The sequence below is a fragment of the Dipodomys merriami genome, unplaced genomic scaffold (genome assembly GCF_024711535.1).
Source record: "Dipodomys merriami isolate MVZ:Mamm:240054 unplaced genomic scaffold, mDipMer1.0.p SCAF_342, whole genome shotgun sequence".
In the NCBI taxonomy this organism is placed as follows: Eukaryota; Metazoa; Chordata; class Mammalia; order Rodentia; family Heteromyidae; genus Dipodomys; species Dipodomys merriami.
The window spans coordinates 473,275-487,541 of NW_027204960.1; the positions used below are offsets into that span (position 1 = coordinate 473,275).

General features: G+C 51.6%; 1 protein-coding gene across 7 annotated transcripts in view; it reads left to right on the forward strand.

Moving 5' to 3' along the window:
• LOC138803598 (kelch-like protein 3) overlaps window positions 1–14,267 on the forward strand; it is a 95,017-nt gene that overhangs the window by 48,731 nt on the left and 32,019 nt on the right. For all 7 annotated transcript variants that reach the window (XM_069987661.1, XM_069987659.1, XM_069987664.1 and 4 more), the window contains 2 exons: window positions 1,690–1,852; window positions 5,286–5,395. In XM_069987661.1, the coding sequence (XP_069843762.1) occupies window positions 1,690–1,852; window positions 5,286–5,395 (273 nt within the window). The remainder of the gene's footprint in view (window positions 1–1,689; window positions 1,853–5,285; window positions 5,396–14,267) is intronic.

Below are 14,267 nucleotides of genomic sequence, written 5' to 3' on the forward strand. Positions count from 1 at the left end.
TTGGGCTCTGAGTTCAAGTCCCAGGACTGGCAGAATAAAATAAAGTCAGATGTCCTTTTTCTACCACTGGATCCATGACTCCAACCCCCAGGTTTTCTCTCTCTGTGAGTATACCCAAAGACGTCCTTTTCTTTTTAATTGGTTGGATGGGAGACTAGAATATGATTACCCGATCTATGTCCTGTGGATGAGTCTCTTAAGCAGGCAGGTGGTAAGCTATGTAAGAAAAGAGTCGGGTTTATTTTGCTCCTGTGGAATCTTTTTAATTTTCCAGTCCTGGGGCTTGAACTCTGGGCCTGGGTGCTGTCCCTCAGCTTTTCTGCTCAAGGCTAGTGTTCTATCACTTGAGCCACAGCACCACTTCTGGCCTTTTTCTGCTTATGTGGTACTGAGGAATCGAACCCAGGGCTTCGTGCATGCTAGGTGAGCACTCTACCACTGAGCCACCTTTCCAGCCCCTTCTGTGGAATCTTAAGAGCCCCCAGCCCAGTGGCTACCACAAACAGGGACATGACACTCAAGCAGTTGAATGGACCAGTGCCTTCCTGAGACGGGGGAGTATGCCAAAGGCCTTAAGATTGTGGTTCCCACACCTGGCTGACCGTTAGCAGCTCCTGGGGAGACCAAGAAACATCTTGGAGCTCAGGGTCACCTTCCGTGTGTAGGCTAGGCTGTGGAGGTGAGACCTTCTTTAGAGCACTGGGTGACTCCGGGGCACAGCCAGTAGGAGCCCCAGGGCTGCAGGGTCTTCGTGTGCATGCACCTGCCCAGGGTTCTTAAATCGCAGTGCAGTTCTTGGACCAGAGGCGGCCTGGGTTCTCTGGGGCCCAGTGTAGAGCTCCTGGATCAGTACTGAGGTTTGAACTCATGCCACCTGGGCAGGTGCTCTGCTACTCAGCTAGTCCTGTTTTTTTTTTTCCTTTTTTCTTTTTTCCTTTCTTTCTGGTATTTGGGTCAATACTGGGGTTTGAACTCAGGGCCTTAACTCAAGGCCTTAACTGGAGCTTGAACTCAGAGCTCTTCCTTCCTTCCTTCCTTCCTTCCTTCCTTCCTTCCTTCCTTCCTTCCTTCCTTCCTTCCTTCCTTCCTTCCTTCCTTTTGGTTGGTCGTGGGGCTTGAACTCTGGGCCTGGGCGCTATCCCTCAGCTCTTCAGCTCAAGGCTAGCGCTCTACCACTTGAACCAGAGTGCCACTTCCAGTTTCTGGTGGTTTATTGGAGATAAGAGTCTCATGGACTTTACTGCCCAGGCTGGCTTTGAACCGTGATCCTCAGATCTCAGCCTCCTGAGTAGTCAGGATTACAGGTGTGAGCCACTGGCGCCCAGCAGAGCTTTTTCTTATTTACTCAAAGCTGGCACACTACCACTTGAGCCAGACCTCCGCTTCTGGTATTTTGCTGGTGTCGGATTGGAGGTGAGAGTCTTGGGTTTGTCTGTCTGGGCTGACTTTGACTCATGCTGCTGCTCAGATCTCAGATCTCAGATCTGACTAGCCCTCATGTGCAGCGGATCGCCGGGTTCAGCTCAGGTACAGGACAGGAGTGGGCAAGAAGGCCGGAAGGCCGACTGGGCCACGTGGACATCCTGCCGGCCAGGAGTGGAGAGCCACGAGCCTGGGGGGCGAGGCAGCATGCACACAGCCTAGCTCTTAGGGGGACCTGGAGTCTCAGGGTGTCACCTTCTCCCGCAGGTGCTGCTCCCGGCGGCCAGCCTGCTGCAGCTCATGGACGTGCGGCAGAACTGCTGCGACTTCCTGCAGTCTCAGCTGCATCCCACCAACTGCCTGGGCATCCGCGCCTTTGCCGACGTGCACACCTGCACCGACCTTCTGCAGCAGGCAAACGCCTATGCAGGTAATGGGAGCCGGGACCCGCACCCCCCTGGGCTTGCGGGATTCGGTCAGCCGGCCTCCTGCGGTCACCTCAGAGGTTCTGAGAGGCGCCCTCTGCTGGGGAGCAGCTGTAAGGTAGTTAATTAGGTCCCATGGAGCTGCAACTCACCACACGAAGATGGCTTTAGTTCACTGCCATGCGCAGTGAACAGTTGGGCCAGGAAAGGATAGAGAGCTAAGCAGTCTTGGGGAAGTGAGTAAGCCGAGCCAGGAGCTGGAATCCATCTTTGTATCGGTCAAGACAGTTGTTATGGCTGGGAAGGTGGCTCAGTGGTAGAGCGCTTGTCTTGCATGCATGAGGCCCTGGGTTCGATTCCTCAGCACCGCATACGCAGAAAAAACATTGGAAGTGGCGCTGTGGCTCAAGTGGTAGAGCGCTCGCCTTGAGCTGAAGAGCTCAGGGACAGCGCCCAGGCCCAGAGTTCAGGCCCCACGACCGACAAAAAAATAAAAATAAAAACTAAATAAAAAGACAGTTATTTTGGTCATGCCGTTCTATGAATACAAGACGGGTCCTGTGGTCATCAGGCTTCCGTGATAAGGAAGTGCCTGCTCTTCTCCTCACACGAAGCCTTGCTTTCCACACTCTCAGTCCTAAAAGAGTAGAAATGAAGGCTCTGGGTCAGCCAAAAGCCTCGTCACCTGTGATTTCCTTCCTTCCTTCCTTCCTTCCTTCCTTCCTTCCTTCCTTCCTTCCTTCCTTCCTCCCGCCCCCCTCCCCCTTTCCCCCCCTCCCCCTTCCCCCCTCCCCCCCTTCCCTTTACCTCCCTTCCTTCCCTTCTCCCCCTCCCTCTCGGTGCTGCTCTGGCCTTGTACATGCTATGTATGTGCTCTACCGCAGAGCTACACCCCCAGCCCTCTACCTCTACCTATGTAGGCAATTCATATATACTGTCAATTTCTGATGCTTTTAGTTTTGGTGGTGTGAGTTGACTTCTGTGTAAGACTGAGTCTTGGCCTCCCTCAGACTTCTCATGTGTGTACTCTAAATTGCTTTATCACCCTGGGTCACTGTCACAGCCGAGCCAAGTCACATATTATGATTAGTTGCTTTGACTGGAATAAAAAAATTAAAGGCAGCTGATAAGTGCCTTTTACTTTTGGACAAGACCACTGAATTCTTGTCGGCAGATACAACCAAAGGACCCATCTCTGTCTGATGATGTTTTGACTCCATGTATTTTCCGGGAGACACGCTCCCTGCTAGAGCTTGTCATGCTGTTATTTTAAGGGGATCTTTGGAAGAAAGACAAGATGGGCTTAAACCTTCAGCCCACCATGATTAGCAGAACAGAGTTTTTGTTACTATTTATTTAACTGGTTAATTAGCGAGAGATTCGTGGTGGACATTTCTGCCTAGGCTGGCTTCGAACCACTGCCCTGAGCTCTCAGCTCCTGAGTGACTAGGATTATAGGCTTGAGGCGCTGGTGATTGGCCTGAATGGTGGAGTACTCACCAACATACACACAGCTCTGAGTTTGGTCGCCAGCACTGGGGGGGGAGGGGGAAAGAGTACTGCCAAATTTCTCTGTCTACAAAATAAAGCGACTTTGTTTTAAAGGCCCGTCGGCTGAGAGCAGACCTTGTGTATGCTAGAGCGTCAGCTCTATCCATTGTTTTTGGAATGCCCATCTCCCTGGCTGTGACAGCCCCTCTGCGTCCTCCGGCTCCACTTGTCAAGCCCCAGACTTCTCCTGATGGAGGAAGAGGAAGGTCCCGGTCAGCCCCTTGCATCCAAGCGGACTCTAGCCCAGTCCTCTCGGCTCTCCAGAAGCAGGGAAAGGGACCCTCACCTTCTCCATAGCCTGCGCCTTATTATTATCCCCTCATTATCATTCTTTCCGAGGACTACTTAATCTTTAACCTCAGACGCCAGGGCCAAGTTTATGGGAACCTGGTTTTTTTTATTGTAATTGGGCAGGCATGCACCCGGCCATCAGCAGAGCGGGTTGGGAGGGGTGGTAATGGGACCTCATTAATGAAATGGCAATTAAAATTCTTTGGACATGTTGTTTACATTGGCCTGCCAGTGCTGAGCCGAAACCTCACAGCCGCGGGATGGAAAAGCCATCGCTTTCATGTGCTCGGGGAGCCGAAGCGGCCCGTTCTGTTTTTTTTCTTTCTACTGATTGTCAGCCGAGATCACGAAATGAAGTAATTAAGGGCAGCAGGCAAGTTCAAGAAAATATTCTAGAAACACGATCCTCTGACTCAGGGTGAATTGCCTCATAAAATGGCTGTCCCAGCTTGGCATCTAGGAACAGCATGGTGTTGATGGTGATGGTGATGGTGATGATGGTGGTGGTGGTAGTAGAGGTGATGATGATGGCGGTGGTAGTGGTGGTCACGGTCATGTTGGTGATTGTGATGATAGAGGTGCTGATAATGGTGATGCTAGTGGTGGTAGTAGTGATTGTGGTGTTGGTGGTGTGGTAGTGATGGTGGTGGTGGTGATGTTCATGTAGAGGTGGTAGTTGTGATGGTGGTGTTGGTGATCACGGTAGAGATGGTGTTGGTGCTGATGGCGGTGGTGACAGCGATATAGTGGTGGCAGTGTTGGTAGAGATGGTGGTGGTGATGTTCATGTAGAGGTGGTAGTGGTGGTGATGGTGTTGGTGATGGTGGTGATGATCACAGTAGAGGGGGTGTTGGTGGTGATGGTGATGGTGTTGGTGATGGTGGTGATGATCACAGTAGAGGGGGTGTTGGTGGTGATGGTGATGGTGTTGGTGATGGTGGTGACGATCACGGTAGAGGGGGTGTTGGTGATGATGATGATGATGGTAGTGGTGGCAGTACTGATGGTGATGTTGAAGGTGATGGTGGAGGAGGTGGTGATGGTGGTGGTGGTCCTGGTGGTGGTAGTAGTTGAGCGCTCAGGGACTCACTGCCATGGACTCCACGTTGGGCAAGAAGGGATGGTCCATCTTCTGACAGTGTTGACGTCCTACGAGAACCCCAGAGACAGTTCCTTCCCTCCACCTGCTCTGACTCCCTTGTTCGGCCAGGCAGTAGGGGGCACTGTGCTCGGGTTCGGTTGTGTAGGTGGATTCCTTGCAGGCCTTTCTCCCTTGGCAGTATTAATCTCAAGGAGCGTGGAAAAAAACACAAACTTGGATCTCGATGTCATCGTTCAGGTCAGAGGACCACGCGGGGCAGTAGGCATCTGCCTTGTAGAATTAAAAGGCCAGCTTTCCCTCCAGCTAGAATGCCTCTGTCCCTCTCATCTCTCAGTGGTCCTCCACTCCCCCCCCCTTCCCCATCCCCTCCAGGCCTCCACACTGAGCCCTGTAGCTCATCGTGGCATTGGCTTGTGGGAGAGCCAAGGTATGCTATAACTTTGTTTTCTTAATTTCTTCTTCTTCTTTCTTCTCTCTTTTTCTTTTTGGAACAGAGCAGCACTTCCCAGAGGTGATGCTGGGGGAAGAGTTTCTTAGCCTAACTCTGGACCAGGTGTGCAGCTTGATCTCCAGCGACAAGCTGACTGTCTCCTCAGAAGAGAAGGTATGGCCTGGCCCTTGTTGAACAAGAGAGCCTCGTTTACTTTTTCTTGGTTGGTCATGGGACTTGAACTCCAGGACTGGGTGCTGTCCCTGAGCTCTTCAGCTCAAGGCAAGAGCTCTACCACTTGAGACACAGCACCATTTCCGGTTTTTGAGTAGTTCATTGGCAGTAAGAGTCTCACAGAGTTTCCTGCCCCGGCTGGATTTGAACCGCTATCCTCAGATCTCAGCCTCCTGAGTAGCTAGGATGACAGGCGTGAGCCACCAGCACCCGGCTTCCTTTACTTTTTAATCCTTAAAGACTTTAAGGGCCAATGACCCTGTAAGAAGTGGCAGTGGTGACAGTTGTGATGGCAGGTCTGCCAGACATGGGGCCAGCTCTTCATACTCTTCCATTCATCCAGCCTTCCCCCTAACTCTGGGACAGCAGTGTGTCCTTGGTCCCCATGTTACAGAAAGAGGAGACCAGGTCTGATCGCTCCTCTACTAGAAAGACTTTTTTTTTTTTTTTTTCTCTAGGAGATTGAGTAATGTCTTCCAGACACCTGGGCCTTAGTTGGGCTTGCAGGTTCCATGTGTAGCTTGGGGGATGGGCCTGGCCTCTCTTTCCTATGTTATCAAGTCAGAATGATTGTGGTAGGACTGCACAGGACCCTTGTGTGTGGGGGGGTCATATGGGATCATGTGCTATGTACATGCCTGCTAGAGTACCTAGTCTGTCTTAACTTACTGGTTGGTTTGTGTGTGTGCGTGGGCATGTGTGTGTTGGTCTTGGGGATTGAACTCAGGGCCTAGGTTCTGTCCCTGAGCTTTTATGCTTAACTTACTGGTTGGTTTGTGTGTGTGCGTGCACCCATGTGTGCGTGTGCATGTGTGTGTTGGTCTTGGGAATTGAATCAGGGCCTAGGTTCTGTCCCTGAGCTTTTATGCTCGAGGCTAATGCTCTCCTACTTCTCCACTTCCCGGAGAAGTGGTTCGTTGGAGATAAGAGTCTCCTGGACTTTTCCTGACCAGGCTAGCTTTGAACCACGATCCTCAGGTCTCAGACTCTCTGGTAGCTAGGATGACAGATGTGAGCCACCCCTCCCTCTCCCCACCTCTCTCCTCCCCCCCACCTGCTGGCCCCCGTTTATTCTTGACCCTGCATCTGGAATTAAGCTCTCTTTTGGGTTCTGCGGTGGCATTCCTCGTTTTCCTGATGGTTGTTGTTAGTTCTGGGCTGGGCGGGGATTCACACACCGCTCTGAGACCCCGAGTGTGAGGAGAGCCCCTTCCTGCCTCAGCCTCAGAAAGTGAAAAGCAGGCCTTTTGCCTCTTGTGAAGGGCATTCACTGTTGTTTCTGGATTTTGACACCAAGCTGGCACAACCGGAAAAAGGAACCAGCCAGCTGACTGTCCGTGTGCATGCTGAGGTAGCTGGGAGCCTATTTGAGCCTATTCGGAAGGGCATGTTGAGAAGATTGACGAGTAATACAAATGGCAGGGTTTTGTAGCTGAGCATGGTGACGGACACCTGTAATCCCAGTACTCAAGGGAAGAAGGCGGGTGGGTGGTGAGTTCAAGACGATCTGAACTACACAATAGACTCCTACAAACAAAAATTGCCTTAACGAAGCAACAGCAGTAATTTAAAAAAAAAACACATACACACACGCAACTTTGCAGAAATGATTAAAATATTTTTAAAAAATGAGCAGGATTTGAATTTTTTTTTTTTTTGCCTGTGGGGCCTGAACTGTGGGCCTGGGCACTGTCCCTCAGCTCTTCAGCTCAGGACTAGCGCTTTACCACTTGAGCCACAGCGCCACTTCCGGTTTTCTGGTGGTTAATTGGAGATGAGTCTCACAGACTTTCTAGCCCCAGGCTGTTTTTGAACCATGATCCTCAGCTCTTAGCCTCCTAAGTAGCTATGATAACAGGTGTGAGCCACTGGTGCCCCGCTTTTTTTTGGGGGGGGGGTCCGGTCGTGGGGCCTGAACTCTGGGCCTGGGCGCTGTCCCTCAGCTCTTCAGCTCAAGGCTAGCGTTCTACCACTTGAGCTACAGCGCCACTTCCAGCTTTTTCTGCTTATGTGGTGCTGAGGAATCGAACCCAGGGCCTCATGCATGCAAGACAAGCGCTCTACCACTGAGCCACCTTCCCAGCCCCCGAGCAGGATTTGAATTGGAATGTTTGTGTCTTGGGTGATGCTACCTTGAACTCATACAGCCCACCCTGCTTGGAGAGCACAGTGCTTCCTTCCCGTGAGGGAGGGCTCATCAGGGCCCGCTGTGTCACGTGGGGCTGTGGATGCAATTGTCAGCAGGGACAGGCATCCTGGTGGCCTGGAAACCATGCTGGGGCTGTGGGTCCAGCCAGACCTGGTTCTGGCATCTGCTTATAGGCTGTCTGACCTGTCCGTCATAGCCTTAGTTTCCCCAAAGGTCAAAGGTGAGCTGGAGATTTCAGGTGGTGGGTGTCAGTACCAAGCCCCACCTTTGGCAGGTGCCCAAGAAGTAGTCCCAGGGGGAAAAAAACCCAAAACCTGACCCAAAACATGGCCTAGAGTGCCTCTCATGAATCCAATCTGAGTTGATCTGTCTTTGTATAAGCAAAATGGTTGGTTCCCCCCCCCATAATGAAGTTCTCATTTATAATTCATTCTTGGAAATGATGTGCACCTGCAGGATTCCATGCTGCTTTCCCTAACTTTTACTGCCTGCTTTGGTTTTTTTTTTTTTTTTTTTTTTGTAATATCGGCAGTGGAATTTTGGGGGCCTGGCTGTTTCTCAGTTGTCAGATTTGGTTTTTCTTTTTCGCTCTCGGAAGAACCATGTTTTGTTTTCCCCGAGAGGATCAAGTATTGCTGGAGGCTAAATAGATTGCAAACTAAGACTTCTGATCAGGTTTTTGTTATCTGCATGTGAGTCTTTTATGCTTTGCGAATTATGTGCCAAGTTTTATGCATGGTTTCACGATGTCCACTCCTGTTCTAATCACATGGCTCCGTGATAAGTAATCTCTCTCGTGCCCAATAGCTACCGTGGGCTACTGTTTTATAGTGGGATTTCTGGAACGTACTTGAAGTCATGTCAGGGATCTGAGGTTAGGATGCAACTTCATTTAATGTTAACCCTCACCCCGGGGTTCAGCGGAGTGCATCATCACTGTGTTTGGTTCAGTCCACATTATCAGCAGTGTGGTTGTCTTCTCCCTGCCTGTGGAACACAGGTTTTCTTTTCACGTGGATTATTCAGCTAGATGGCAGACATTCAGGAGGCAGGGCACTATGCATGCTTAGATGGAGGAGCTGTGGTGTGTCACAGTTGAGGATGAATGTCCCCAGAGCAGCGTGCGGACCAGGTAGCTGGCTTCTCTGGGAATGTTGATTTGGCTGAATCTGAATCCTATCTTCCTTCACCAACTCTCACTGAATAATAACTAGATATGTCTTGGCTCTACCTCGCTGCACGGTGCTAGGTCCGTGGTAGGCGCTGAAAAGAGAATCTGTCAAATACGTGAAGAAAGACCCTCTCTCAAGCTCCATGTTCTCATGGTGAGCAATAATGGTGGCGGGCTTTGACCTTGCAGTGTGAGGCTCAGAATATGAGCCTAGCGGGCAGGAAAGCGTTCACTGATGAATGATGCCGTTAGGTTCACGAGACCCCTGTTCGTGCCACTCCTTTTAGAAGGAAGGAATGCTCAGGCCCAGGGAGGTGACACCGTTCCTTAGCAACAGACGGTGCCAGGACTTGAAGCTGAGTGCGTGTCTGCCTCTCTCCGCTTGTCGTGGAGGAGGAGGGTGAGAAGGATGAGTCAGGCCGCTTCCAGAACTCAGGGGCTGGTGGGCAGACGGACCCGAACCCATGCATCCATACCAGATGGCGGAAAGATGTCGCTGCTGGGAGTGAAAGGCCGAGGAGAGGCGGCTGCTGTGCTTTACTCTGGGTGTTTGGGTGAGGAGGAAGATTTCTGAGCTGAAACCCGAGAGACAAGAAGAGGATGTGGGAAAGCCATTTTGCTTAGAAAAGTCGTCAGAACGGAGACACGGAAGTCGGGGAGAGCTTGTCTTTGAGGGCACAGTGACTGTGCGACATGAATAGACAATCCTTGGAGGTGGGTAGAGGGAGAGGCGGCTGGGAAGGGAGGAGGAATCTGTGAAGAGAGCTGAGGAGAGAGGCTCTGTGGTTTACAAGTCAGTGCTGGAGCGTCTGTCTCAGGAAACGCCCGATTCCCAGCATCAGATTCATTCAAGGGCCTGAGAATGCGGCTTAGTGGTCGAGTGCTTGCCTAGCAGGCGTAAAGCTCCTGGGTTCCATTCCTCAGCACCACATACACAGAAAAAGCCAGAAAGTGGCACTGTGGCTCAAGTGGTAGAACGCTAGTCTTGAGCACAGAGACGCTCAGGGACAGAGCCCAGGCCCTGAGTTCAGGCCCCAGGTCTGGCCAAAAATAAGATTCATTCAAACCCCTAGTTCATGGGATGGGCTTGAGGCTTAAATTTCTTCAGGGTCTTTTTTGTTTTTTGTTTTTGTCTTGTTTGTTTTTACTTCTCAAGAGTAAAGCAGATGGGCAGGGTGCCCCTACTCAAGTTCAATGGCTGTGCCACTGTGTCCCCATGGGAGCTGTGTGTAGATACCTCACCCACTTCTGAATCTCATGTTGGCTTCCCTTTTCCGCCCAACACCTTGACCTGCATTTCTTCCTGGTGGAAGAACTTGGTTGCGTATTCCCTTCCTGCTTGTGAGTGTAGGTCAAGTCTACTTATTCATTATTCTTGTGACATGTATCATTTTTAATACATTGTATGGGAAGAGGTTTCCTCTAAGATCACTAAGCCTGCCATACAGACAGGTAGGATTTTCCAGGCCAGAGTTGGGTTGAAGCCCTGAAGAAGCAATTAAGCTTGGAGGCATTTCCACCATTCCTCCTTTTCTCTTCCTCTTCCTCCTCCTCCTCCTCCTCTTCCTTCTCCTCTTCCTCTTCCTCCTCCTTCTCCACTTGCTCTTTCTCTTCTTCCTCCTCCTCTTCCACATCTTCCATCTTCCTCCTTCTTTTCCTCGTCTTCTTCCTCTTCCTCTACTTCCTCCTCCCTCTCCTCTTCTTTTTCCTCCCCCTCTTCTCCCCCCCTCTCCTTCCTCCTAATACTGACCCATCCAGATAGGTTTTTGGGGTCTGGGCTCTTCAGACAGGGTATGTCCCGGCCAGTGGTTTAACCACCGGCTCCCTGCCCTTCCCCACTCTGCACAAAGCCCTTTTTTTTTGCCCGCGGATCCATTTGCAGACTTCCACACCCAGCGTGCTGTTGGCACACACATGGAGCGGGACGCACACAGAGTGAGCTCCAGCTCCGGGCACCACTGCGGCTGCTGCCCGCATAGTGAGGAGCAGCGGGGCCACCACACCGCTGGCCAGGCCTTTGTTCACGCCCCACGCCAGGAGTCCCGCAGGGCCCACGGCGAACTGGGAGGGCCGTCCTCCCGATGGCAGAGCACGGCGGCAGGCTTGGCGAGCGCGTCCGCTTCCATCTGTGGGAAGGAGACAGACTCGTAGGGTGACTGCGCTTCCCACCCCGCCTTTCAGAACGTGGCCTCCCAACCCAACAGTCTGCCCAAGGCATCCAGCCAGTGTGTGCACCATGGACAAGCCCTCTTGTCTGGCCGACCAGCTTGGGGCTGCAGGGTTAGCGGGGAGTTCCCGTCCCCTGTCGGTGACCTCCTGGCTGTGTGAACTTGGGGCGCTGTTGCTCCTCTCAGGCTGTTTCCTCATTAAGTAAGTGTGTGCAGTGGTTCCTCCTCCACACAGGTTTGCTTTGTGGATTCAGTGAGATCACATGCGTCAAATGCTATCGATGAAGTTAGCACCCCTCCGCTCGCAGGGAACAAATAGTACCAGTGGGCGGGCGCTTGGTTCTCTCTAGATGCCCAGCCACACTAGCATCTCTGTGTATGAGAGTTGCCTTTTATCGAATCTCTCCTTTCGCCAAGTCAGCACCCTGCTTTGTAAACTTAAAAAATAAAAAGCCGGGTGCTAGAAGCTCACGCCTGTCATCCTAGCTACTCAGGAGGCTGAGATCTGAGGATCGCGGTTCAAAGCCAGCCTGGGCAAGAAAGTCCCTGAGACTCTTACCTCCAATGAACCACCAGAAAACTCGCAGTGGCACTGTGGCTTAAGTGGTATAGCACTTGCCTTGAGCTGAAGAACTCAGGGACAGTGCCCAGGCCCCACAACTAACACAAGCAAAACAAAAAACCCTCATTGTTTACTCTCTTTAACTTTTTGGTTTTTTTGGTTAGTGTGGGGCTTGAACTCTGGGCCTGGGCGCTGTCCCTCAGCTCTTCAGCTCAAGGTGAGCGCTTTACCACTCGGGCCACAGCGTCACTTCTGGTTTTCTGATAGTTAATAGAGATAAGAGTCTCATGGACTTTCCTGCCCAGGCTGGCTTTGAACTGTGATCCTCAGATCTCAGCCTCCTGAGTAGCTAGGATGACAGGCACAAGCCACTGGCACCCAGCTATTTTTTTAAAAAATGGAATTAAACTTTATTTTCTTTATTTTTTAAAAAAATTATCTTTAAGTGGTTGTACAAGGAAGTTCCCATTCTACAAAACAGTGTCTGATCATTGTCACCCATCGCTCCTAACCTACCCCTTCTCTCACTTTCTTTTCTTATTAGGTGATTACATAAATTCCACATATTTCACAGTATTGTGGAATAGTGATACCTAGTCTCTCTAATTTTTTTTTTTTTAAAGTAGTTGTACAAAGGATTTTCAACTCTGTGTCAGCTTTTGCATGCCAGGCATGGCGATCAGTGCTACCTTTCTGCCATCTCCTTCCCACCCCGCCTCTCCCAACTTCCACTTCAAACACACACTCACACTGTGACTGAACTTGCCCACCCTTCCGCTCTCCATCCAGTCACCCCTCCCCTTAAACTCCACCCTCCGCAGGGAACGCAGGTTTCATCTCCCTGGCAGTCATTGTGTTCAGCTGTTAAAAGTGTCCTGATTCTCAGAATGTGTTCTGGAAGCTGTGGTGAGTGCCCAGGGGAGCCCCCACGGCCCCCGCCCCGCCCCCACCTCCCCTAAGCAGGTGAGGACGGAGGAGGAGGACAGACACTGTCTGATGGTTTCGGGCCACGTCTTGTGCTTCTGTCTCAAGTGTGATGGGCCAGAAACCACAGAATCCTCCCTTCCAGCCTTCTGTGGCACCTGTGGATTGGTACAGCCCGGCCAACCTGTGAGGAAAGGGTGCTATCTCTTGAGAGCGCAGCCCCAAGTATGCCTTCTGGGCAGAAAATGATCCCTTCAAAATACTGTCACTGAGTAGACTAGACACCGCCCAGGCCTGTGATGGTTGAAGCCCCAGGGTCTCTTCTTAGGGTTTTTTTTTTTTTCGGTCAGTCGTGGGGCTTGGACTCTGGGCCTGGGTGCTGTCCCTGCACTCTTCAGCTCAAGGCAAGCGCTCTACTGCTTGAGCCACAGCACCACTTCCGGTTTTCTAGTGGTTCATTGGAGAGAAGAGTCTCACGGACTTTCCTGCCCGGGCTGGCTTTGAACCGCGATCCTCAGATCTCAGCCTCCTGAGTAGCTAGGATGACAGTTGTGAGCCACTGGCGCCCGGCTCTGCTTGGGTTTTTACAGAGCAGAAGTGGATAGACTTTTTCCTATCAAGGGCCAGAGAGTGAATCTTGTAGCCTTTTGGGGTGAGAGATCAACTCCCTGGTGACAGAGGCAAAGCAGCCCATGCATGGAGCTGCGATTCCAAATAAAATTGTATTTACCAAAAACAGGTGCAGGCTGGACTTGGCCTGTGGGCTGCCTGTCGCCGGCCCGGCCAGTAGACATTTGAGAGGCAGCTGTGCATACCCGGTGAGAGCAAGGGCGTTAGAACTCTTGTGTGCCTCTTCCTAGCCCAGAGACTTGGGGTGGTCACGAAATGAAGGCCCCCTGAGTATGTCCCGCAGGAATCTCGGGAGAATCCAGGTCCAGGAGCGGAGGGAGATCAGCCTGCTGGGAAGAGCTTTTGGGGAATGAGTGACTTCAGGTACCCTGAAGGCTATTTGGGAGTTTATTTGCTTCTTCCTCAAGCATGAAGTCTAAATGAGGGAAAAAGGAAAAAATAATAACCACGTGGCCTTTGCTAAGTGCTGAGAAGGTCACTGCGCTGAGCCAGCACCTGGCTCGCACGGCCGGCCAGCCAGGCAGGGAAGCGGAACCAGTCAGACGAGTCGAGCCAACAAGGAAAAATCAAAATGTCCACTCCAGTGATGTCTGGCTTTTGTAACGTGTGTACGATGGAACTGGTATCAGTGAAACATCTCCTCCCGCCTCCCCCTCCCCCGCTCAAGGCCTGGAAGTTCATCCTCCTGCAAAACTTTGCCAGCCATGGGATGGCTGCTGCTGCAGGCTGGGGAGGGGGGAGGGGAGAGTGTCTGCACATGCACTCATGGTCATGGGAACGGACCGGCAGGGATCCCGGCTCAACAGAACGGGTTTGTGGCTGCCTATCTCACCCACCTCTGGGAAACCATGAGTCTCTGACTGCCAGAGACTCCCTTCCCAGCTCCCTTCCCCAGTCTTGCTGTCTCTTCCAAGCTGGGCATCTCCTTTGTAGTTGATTTCCAAACCCACCTGTCCATTCACCCACTAAGAAGCATTTGATTGTGGATTATGTACCAGCCAATAATATTATAAGGAGAACAGAACAAAACTTTATTAGAATGGGTTTTTAATTTTAAAAGTGCACTAGCCGGGCGCCGGTGGCTCACGCCTGTCATCTTAGCCACTCAGGAGGCTGAGAGCTGAGGATCCTGGTTCAAAGCCAGCCTGGGGCAGGAAAGCCCCTGAGACCCTTCTCTCCAATAAACTTCAGAAAGAGCCAGAAGTAGA